The sequence below is a fragment of the Curcuma longa genome, chromosome 19 (assembly GCF_044706935.1).
Source record: "Curcuma longa cultivar G26 ecotype Majalengka, Jawa Barat chromosome 19, ITB_CL_G26_1.1, whole genome shotgun sequence".
Classification (NCBI taxonomy): Eukaryota; Viridiplantae; Streptophyta; class Magnoliopsida; order Zingiberales; family Zingiberaceae; genus Curcuma; species Curcuma longa.
In genome coordinates, this window is record NC_133879.1 from 3,248,639 (window position 1) to 3,259,271 (window position 10,633).

Below are 10,633 nucleotides of genomic sequence, written 5' to 3' on the forward strand. Positions count from 1 at the left end.
GAATTCCTCTTCGAAACGTGGTTACGGTGCTTTCTTATCAACCTCTGACGATTCTCTCCAAAAGGGTTCCAAAAAGTTCTTTACATAGGCTTCTAAGGGAGACATGATCGTGCCTTGTGGCACGGTCGAAAAGTTTGGAGCGACATGGTCGTGTCTCATGGCACTGTCGAGAAGTTCAGAGTGAAATCTCCGCTGGCACGGTCATGTTTTATGGAACGACATGATCATGTTTTGTGGAACAACTAAAAACTCAGCGCAAACTCCTCACTAGCACGACCGTGCCTGGTAGGCATGGCCTGATGAATGTGTTGAACTAGAAGAGAGGCGCGACCATGCCTGATAGGTATGGCCTAAGGCAGCTGAGCTTCTGTTTCTAGGGCACAACCTGAGGTCAGCTTGCTCTTGAGTTGGGAACACGACCATGCTTCATGGCATGGCTTGGAGAAGCTGGTCTTCTGAGATCATGGCACGATCGTGCCTTTGAAGGCATGACCCCCTTTCTTGGCTTGTGTTGTTCCTTCTTTGTTTCACCTTGTTTCATGCCAATTGTCATCCAACAAAATGCAAAAGTACGAGAGCAGACCTCCGAACTAGAAATATGGAAAATATGCCTAATGCATTAATAAAGGATGCGATAAACATAGAGTACCAACATGAAAACACATAAAGATGTCCAATAAAAGCAGTAAAAATATATGCATACCCTACACATATCAGCTTACTTAAGCCTTACCCTATAGGTCTAACTTACTAGGCTTACCTGTGTTAGGACTAGTTGCTAGGTAGACTCTCCATCTATCAAACATCCGATCACCCTTAATCTGCTTAGACTTTTCCTTGCCTAACCTCCAATTAGGACCAATCACTTAGTAGACTCACCACTACCCAATCTCTCATATCAGGACTTCTTGTCCAGCTTCACTCACCAAGACTTTCTGCTCAGCTTCACTTACCAAGATTTCCTACTTAGTCTCCAATCAGTACTTCTCCTGCCTAGCTTCCAACTAGGATTTCTCCTGCCTAGCCTCCTACTAGGATTTTTCGCTAGTCTTCTAGTCAACTTTGACTTGACTAGATTTCACTCACATTCAATCATTAGGTCCTATTTGGATCAACCTTTTATCAAACTGACTAGACTTAGGTATATTGTCAAACATTGAAACCTTGGAGGTATATTAGTGCTCCCTACACGAACACTATATATATCTATAAGAACTCATTGTAGCTCGAGTACAAGTTTCCTTCAACTTAAGGTATTTAAGTTATCTTGACCATGGAGACTTATACTTTGATATCTTAAGCAAGCGTCTCTACGGAGGTGTGGACCCCGGAATGATTGGGTATAAGTCGAAGTGTCCGAAGGTGATTAAGTAGCTAACAGAGAATTCATCACTCGTTTTATTAGGAGACCTATAACCTATGGTCACTTGTCAAGATTGTTAGTTGTAAGTCTTTGACTAAAGTAGAAATACGTCAAGAGGATAATCCCCTTAGACAGATGCTTTGAGTAACTTAAATCCGCAGGACAGAAAACTACTGCCTTAGTTAAGTGTAACATAATCAGCTTAATGGGGACTGATACATAGATCATGTCTTAACTAAGTAGATATAAAATGAGTGATATGAATAGACGTACGAACAACTGTAGCTATTGAAGGGTTCGGAAGTGATTCTGAAATCAACTGTGATTTTTCGATTAATTGAGATCATGATGTACTACTAGGTGTTATTCATGATCGATTTGTAATTAATAATTAATTATAGACGACCAACATAAATTAGAAATCTGTAAGGTCATACGCACAATGAGTTTCTCCAAGAGACATAAAATAAATTTGAGAATTTGATTGTCAAATTGAGAGAGATTAAGTCTGGTTGGACCAAACGAAAAACAAATATGAAAGATATTTTATTGGAACAGAAGCGCGAATGAGCCACGTCTTTTGAAGATAAAGTGGATCATCTTTGATTTAATTATTAACTAAATTGGTTTGCTTTTAATTAAAAATAGTTTGATTTTGAACCAACTCGGTTTGATTTTGAATTAAACTTAAGGTTAACAGTTTATACTTTGGGTTAACAAATGAGGGTTTTTAGTTTGCGAATCAAATCCATTAGAGATCTATTAATACATCTCTAATGAAGAGTTATTTAGATGATTAAAAATATAATTGCTAGGTTTTAAATTAGTTAACATCTTCTCCTTCAATTGCCGCCCAACCTTCTTCCACACCTTGCCGCACCCCCCCTTCTTATCGGATTGTTGCTGTTGGCCAAAGAAGTTGTTCAAGCTCTCTTCTAGTCAAAGATCTTCCTTTAGATCAATACCCTCTCAAAGTCGGCCATCCTCGAGTTAAAGGAAGCTACAACTGATGGCAGAAGTAAGGAACAAGAGGAGAAGCAATAGTTGCTTCTTCGTCATAAGGTATTGCTTCTTCTTTCCCTTTTGGACTATTATTCTAATAGGCAATTATTGTTGTTGGAACTTTCACACTATTAGGTTTGCTACTCTTTCTTGACAGTGAACCGTTCAACCTTCGAATGGTGGTATGATCATCTCCATTCAATCTGATTTATATTGATGGATTGTTTTGAGCCGTCGAATACGAAATCAGACCGTAGGTCCTCTCTCAGATCGTTTGTCTCTCACCTTCGACTAATATCAAAATGGAGATATGACACGTAACTTAAAAAAATCGTCTTGAGGAGATTTCGACGTGGAAATAAATAAAGGTAATATTGCTTAACATTGTTAGTTACTATTGTTTTTGTTTCGTGTCTTCCAAAAAGGTGTAAATTGTTTATACTTATTATCTATGATTATATTTACATACCTATGTATCTTCGTATGAGTTTATGTGTAGATAATAATAAATTATTTATTATACTTCCGTTATATATTTAGAAAAATATAAATTTTAAAATATAGAAATTCAACCGGCGCAACTTCACCATGCCTGCGATCAGGTCACACCTCAGTCGCGGTCTCGCAGCGTGGTCACGAGGCTGGGCACAGGGATTGCTGCAGCTTTTGCATCTCCAGAGTGACTGTTGCAGCTACTCCTCTATGGCTGTGTCTTCGAAGAGGCCGGTGCAGGGACCGACCACTGCCGTGTTCGTAGTGGGCAAGACGGTGAAGGAGTGCCATGAGGTAGCGATAATGTAATGGTATTCCTGATATTGTATTACCTTGCTGGTTTCTTTTTGCTCCATTTAGGATTCAATAAATAAGGTCTGTTATAAATCTTAGGTCCCGTTTGTTAGCTGTTTCTAGTTGTCCAGTTGTCATTCTGATTTGATGTCTTCGTGGAGTTTTATTGCTCTAGAATCGGTGTGTTATCTTTTCCATGCTATTAACATTTTGATAACTCATCTATCTTTGATTTCCTTGCGCTCTAGAATCGATGTTTTTATGGTCTTTTGTGCTATAGTAAAGTTTCTCAGTATTTGAGGATGGCCTTGTTAGTTAGGTATTGAAGACTTAATAGTTTATCATTGGTGCAAAAAAAAAACTAGTTTTTTTTTAACATTATCACCTGCTTTAGGTGAAAAGACTAGTTTTTGTTTTGTTTTGTTTTGTTTTTTTTAACATGTAACACTGAATTGATAGCAAGATATGTTATGTTAATTCTTTGTTGTTTATGTTTAAATTACTTGGTAGCCTTCCATATATGGATACACTATTCAAGTGATGTCAGCATTCTTCACCCTACCAAATTCTGAATAATAAGATTTTTAGATTTGATATTCCAGAATCATTTCAGAACCATACACAACATAGCTATTTTGTCACAATTGATCATGAATGAAGTAACAAAGTAATTAGTATTCCTACATAGTTTTTTGAAACTAGTGATCTCTAGTTCATGAGGTAGCGATCATGAAACCCTATTGGAGAAGGGGGTGAATAATGGGTTAGCTCCCACATCATAGATGCGTTGGTGAACCAAATGTAGATGAACTAAAGAGGATAATGGAATTCATGTATCAAGCTCATGTTCGAGAGCACGATATATAGTAAAACAACATTGGATTGTTGTGGTTTTTTCCATGATAAACTGTAAAATGATAAAATGATTGTTTCCTAATCTAAATTGAGTCTGTTTTTGAGTTGGATCTAATCTTCATTGTAAATATACAAGAAATGATTCCGATTTTCTTTTCTTTCATCCACTTTTCACGTTGGAGAGTATATGACAGTTTTATTTTGACTTGTGAGTCATTGGGGCGTCATACTCTTAAGCCATGCAAAAAAACATTCTTTGCATCTCCAAGAGATTCCGTGGAAGATTCCAATGAAGGAATCAAGAATTAAACATTCAATATGATTTCATATTATGTTCTTTTTGTTTCAAATCATAAGATGCCCGCATAGAATTGATTGATTATGATAGCTCATGGGATTTGTAACTGGAATGGAGAGATATATGTGGGAGCTTGTGATTGCATTATAACAGAGGCATGAAACTATTCTTGACTTTTTACATGTTTCATCCATGAATTTCTAATTTCTTGTTTTTGGTGCTAATTTTTGTTATTTGTTTGCTGCATCAGGCTGGACCTGGAACAATTGTTGAGGTTTTGATCCTGGGATTTCTTATAATTTTAATTTTGAATGACTTCATTCCTGCAAAAAGTTAAAGAGTTGAAGACAGAGAATGGTGAATTGAAATCTCAGATTATGACATTAGAGATATTGTTCAGTAAAAAGGTCTATTATCCAACGATTTTATATGGTCGGTTTCATGACTATGTATGAGGAAGTAAATCGAGAAGATAAAATTGACGACTACGGAGAGGGTATTACCTCGGTTTTGTCAAAATTTAATCCTTTCCACTTTAACAAATATGTTTCGTAGTAATCAACTCAACCATGCTATATTAGAGATACTTGATTTTATGATGGATGTTATCTTAACTGCTAGGTTAAGATTATAAATTTGAATATTTTGATACCGTATGTATAATGAGATTAACGTGTAATGTAATTATATTTTATATTTTAGAATATATGAATGATTTTGATTAAATATTTGTATTGTGATATTGATGAATATTTTTTTTATTTAGAAAATATTATTTGAATTTGATCGGGTTAATAAATATAATTACAGGTTAATAGAAATTAAAAATGAATTAGATTGGTTTAATAGGATTTAATCTTCGTTTAAGGGTATTCTAGCAATTTTTTTAATAAAATTTAGCAACATATATTTAATTTCGTTATTAAATTAAAGATGAAATTTATTCCGACGTTAATTCTAAATTTTGTGATGTAATATAGAATTTTAATCTTCATTTAAGGGTATTCTGATAACTTTTTATTAATTTTAGTTATGAAAATTTAATTTCATCATTAAATCAATGATGAAATTAAATTTTCGTCATTAAATTTTAAGATGTAATACATAATTTTAATCTTGATAAATTTTTTTGTTAAATTTAACGATGAAAATTTAATTTTTGACACTAATTTAGCGATGAAAATTTAATTTCGTCACTAAATATACTAATGATCAAAAAAATTGAGATCGATATTTTTCATCGATCACTAAATGCATTTAACGGTTGATTGGCGATAAAAATTTCAATCGCTAAATATTATTTTTGTTGTAGTGTTAATTGTGCATAACAAAGAACAAGTGCATGAAATTTCTATCCATATAAAGTTTTGGATAAAAATTTATTGTACGTATTCTTATCCTATATTATATTATGATAGGTTATTTCTGTGACTAAATTCATCATCACAAAATTACATACACTAAGACTCCCTTTAATATCGTGCATAACAATTAATAAAATTATACTAAACCCATATGTTCAACAAGCTGTGTGAAATTGAGAAACTCAATTAAGAAAAGCATCAAGTTTTTTTTACTCAAATATTTTTTAAAGAATATTTAAGTTAATATAATGCTACGTAAAAATCAGATTAATTTTTTAACTATAGTTAAATAAAAGATAGAATAGAACCCACAGTCGAATCCGTTTTCGATTGCAAAAGAAGAAAGTCAAGCCAAGAAAGCGGCAATTAGAACGCCGTTTCGCGACTGAATCGAATCCGTTTTCGATCCGCTTCCGAGCAACGCTAACAATCGACGATAGGCGCTACTCCAATTACCACCGCCCGCGCTCCAGATGTCGCGCGCTACTGCCGTTGCCGTGGGAGGATCCCTCTCGGCCGCTTCCTGGCGGCGTAGGGAGCTGGCGGTGCCTGTGAGGTGTTCGCTCTCCGCCGCTGGCCTGGAGGCGATCGCGCCGATCCTGAGGGACTTAAAGATGAAGTGCGATACTCCGCTACCGGTTCTCCGGCACGTTGCCGACTCCATGTCCGCTGACATGAGAGCCGGCCTCGCCACAAATGGTGGAAGTGATCTCAAGATGATCCTTAGTTATGTTGATTCGCTTCCTACAGGGTAGCTCACCTCTCCACTCTTAACTTATTTATGGTGATCTTAACATGATCTTAGATTCCTCCAGTTATCACTCAAGAAAAAAAAAATCTTTTACTTATTTAGAAAGTTGGGTGAGTTTATATGCCTGAAATGGGCACCATTGATCTGGTTCTTTCGTGCAAAGGAATGAATTGGGGCTCTTTTACGCGCTAGATCTTGGAGGCACCAATTTCCGAGTGCTGAGAGTGCAGTTGGGAGGTAAAGAGAAGCGTATCATCGACACGGAGTTCGAGCAGGTTTCCATTCCTCAGGAACTTATGTACGGCACTACAGAGGTTAGGTCTTCCTTGTTAACTTTTATCTCGTGTTTTGTTATCTCCACATAATTTTTTAATGGTTGGAACATCTACAAGCAGGAATTGTTTGATTTTATTGTCTATGGGTTAGCGAGGTTTGTTGAGAAAGAAAGCACGAAGTTTCATCTTGCTGAGGGAACTAAGAGGGAGATTGGTTTCACGTTCTCTTTTCCAGTGAAGCAGACATCTATTGATTCTGGCATTTTGATCAAGTGGACCAAGGGTTTTGCAGTTTCCGGGACGGTCAGTATTTGTTCTTTTGGCTTGTTAGCTCGAAACATTCAATGCCTTTGAATGGGTATTGCTGATAAATTTAGTTCAAAGCAGCTGAAGATTAAGCCCTCTTAGAAAAACTAATGTATCTGTTGATTGGATCTTGCTGAAGATTAATTTCATGAGTAGTGAAATAAAGTCAAATTTTGTTTGCCCACAAGCTCACAATTTCTGAATGTAGAAGATTAAGCATAGCATAGGGGAAATTGTCACTGTCTTCTTTTTTCTGGTTAATAATCCATTTGCTTTCTCCTACATGCTTCGCCTATCTCTTGTAAAGATTTCACTGGTTCAGCTGAAAATGGTGTTGTATTTGCTACATTTCGTATGACATAATTGATCCAATTTGCAGGCAGGAAGAGATGTTGTTGTATGCTTGAATGAAGCATTGGTTAGACAAGGATTAGATATAAGAGTATCTGCTTTGGTATGTTGAATTGAATTATCCATATCTATGAGCAAGGGTAATAAATTTATCAAGAGCTTCATTAGACGAGTACTCTCCTTGACAGGTTAATGATGCTGTCAGTACCTTAGCTGGGGCACACTATTGGGATGAAGATGTCAAGGTTGCGGTCATCTTGGGTACTGGTACCAATGCATGCTATGTCGAAAGTGTAGAAGCCATACCAAAATTGCAGGGATCAGTATATGGATCTGGAAAAACAGTATGTGAAGCAGACCTTTTAGTTTTTCATGATGTAGGCTAACTTTGCTTACACTCTAGTTCAATTCAGGGCTAATTTTTCACTTTGCTCTTCTTGTTTGTCAAAAAATAGTTTAAGATGAGATGTAATACCTCATGTCTATTTTCACTTCTTGACCAAGTAACTGTCCACTCAATCACAGATTATCAACCTTGAATGGGGGGCTTTCTCAACTGGCCTTCATTTGACCGAGTTTGATAGAGAGATGGACAGTGAGAGCATTAACCCTGGAGAACAGGTTACTAATTTAGGCTGCTTTTGCTTTATGCCATCACTCATCGTATTAAATTTCTGTTTTAACAATTTCAACTTTTTTGCTTAATAGTTGTATGGTAAATTATATGGCTATTCTTCTATGAAACAGTTATTTGAAAAAACAATATCAGGAATGTATTTGGGTGAAATTGTGAGAAGAGTGTTGAAAAAGATGGTCAAAGCTTCCACTTTGTTTGGTGATTCTTTCCCTGAGAATCTTTCTGTTCCGTTTTCACTAAGGCAAGTAACTTAATGTGCATTTTGATGGTTTGAATAAATCGCAAATTACATGCCCTGAATATTTCAAAGAAAGATAAAGTGGACTACCATTTACTTAAGCCTAACTTTATCCAAAAAATTTGGAGACCAATGTTAATGAAGGGGTTTCTATGATCAAGTGCATATTTAATTTCTTTTCATAAAAAACTGAGTATGAGTTACTGTTGTTTCGTTTATGTGATATGTTATTCCTTTGCTGATAAGTAACATGACAAAGTGAATAGATATAGGTAGAATTGTATCAAAAAACATATAATAATAATAATAATAATAATAATGTTTTAGATATGGGATTTGAATAATACTATGGAATTATCGTATACTCTTTCCTAGGCTTGGAAAGAGCATGACTATAGTTCATACGAAGCCTAGGAAAGAGCATGACTATAGTTCATACGAACAAAAGTAGATATCCCTTGAGAGTTCGAATGCCAATATGGACATATATTCTAGAGAAGGGCTTCTAAGTGTGTATAAGTTGTGCTCCGAATTTATTTGGTAAGTGAATCGAGGGAAGGCAATCTATCTATAGAATTAGTCAAGCAAAGCTTGGACACCTGCATTATTAAAAAAAAAGTAGATATTCCTTTACTTTAGTGTTGCATGCCAAGTTAATCGTAATGTGGAGAAATGTTGTATCACATTACATCAGCAGAATATCATCTCAGTTACATCCTTATGGTCATTAAACTCGAAGCTCTGTGTTAAGCAAACTTCTTTAGATTAATTTACCCCTTCTATGATGTTTCTGACTTAGGAAACTGCACATGCACAAGTTCACAGGCGAACACAATGTTTAGCTTCTTTTATCACTGTAGAAGATCTGATCATCTTTGTAGCTGAACAATATTTTAAAATGAGTGAACTTAAGTCTCATTGTTTTATGACATAAGTTTTAGATGTATTCTGCTTGTGCTAGTACTAGCATTTGTCTTTGGAGTTCAATCATGATCCTCAAGTACTTGGGTTATGATACTTTCTGACCTCTTGTTTCCGAATTACAGCACTCCTCATCTTTGCACAATGCAGCAAGATGGTTCTGGAGATCTTGACAAGGTTGGGCTTATTTTGAGTGACACACTTGGCGTAAGTCTCAAGTCATGAACAAACATTGAGCGCTCTACTTATTTGATATGAATGAGCTTCTAACACGCTTCTGTTCAGGTCAAAAACTCCTCTTTAGGAGCAAGGAAAATTGTCCAAGACATTTGTGATACCATAGTTAAAAGAGGCAGTCGACTTGCCGGTGCAGGGATTGTCGGTATTCTGCAGAAGGTAGAGCAGGACTCCAGAGGACAAATATTCCAAAAACGAACTGTCGTGGCAATGGATGGTGGCCTCTATGAGCATTACCCTCAATATAGACACTATCTCAAAGAGGCTGTCGCCGAGCTACTTGGGGTGGAGGTCTCCAAAAATGTCTTCATAGAACACACAAAAGACGGTTCAGGCATTGGAGCTGCTCTGTTAGCAGCAGCAAATTCCAAGTATGTCGCTTGATAACATCACAACTTGTGATGTAAACAAAGCCTAGTGATTGATTCTTCTCATGGAATTTCGGTCAGTGTTATCTGATAAAAAATCATCATCGCCCAATTGTATTGGAGAAGCTCGCTTGGCAATGGCAGCTGAGCAAATTCCAAGTATTGGGTAGAGGGAATAACTTATAGTATTCTTATTGAATAAACAAACATCTACATACAGATGTGATACACTGCCACAAGAATATTCCGTTCAAAATAGCCTAGTAAAATCTGTTTGGGCTGAACCAACAACATCGAGCTTGCTCACCTCAGTTCCTTCCGCCAAACACAGGATTCCGTATGGGGCATACAAAATCTGTCCTCTTTGTCAAACCATTAATGAAATTCTGAATGATTCTTCGACTGTGTGATAAGTAAGACTCTACGGGACAAAGTGAAGTTTTGGTTGAGCATATGTCAAGAGATGAGCACCTTTAAGATGATGTTGAAAGTCTTTCACCGGCACTTCCATGCACAGCAAATCAAATTCTGCTATTTGACAATGTCTTGTAAGATCTTTTTTATTTGACAAACTCTAAATAGGTATCAATACGAGAGTGATATTTCAAACATAAAGAAGATATTTCTCAAGATTATGTATTTTATTTTTGTATATTGTCACTTGACTTATGAAATATATACAAAAAGAAGCGACAATGATGTCGTTCTTTCTATCACACATTTCTCTTTCCTCGTGTTGCAAGACATTTAGTTACTCTTCTTGCCGGGAGGGCAATAGCCGCAATTATGTTTTCTTTTCTTATTATCATTTTTGGTGTGTGTGGTTAGCACTAATACGTGTGGCTATGAGAGAGAAGTGACCGAATATTCAATCTCTAATG

General features: G+C 36.2%; 1 protein-coding gene across 3 annotated transcripts; it reads left to right on the top strand.

Annotated features, from left to right (window-relative positions):
- Positions 1–6,063: 6,063 nt before the first annotated feature.
- LOC141812556 (hexokinase-4, chloroplastic) lies at positions 6,064–10,273 on the top strand (the record flags this gene model as incomplete). 3 transcript variants are annotated; one of them, XM_074700558.1, is given in 9 exon segments in its annotated part: positions 6,064–6,419; positions 6,583–6,733; positions 6,815–6,997; positions 7,380–7,454; positions 7,540–7,728; positions 7,877–7,972; positions 8,099–8,229; positions 9,273–9,354; positions 9,433–10,273. In XM_074700558.1, coding segments are annotated over 9 exon segments (1,521 nt in total). In that variant the 5' UTR covers positions 6,064–6,141.
- Positions 10,274–10,633: the final 360 nt, after the last annotated feature.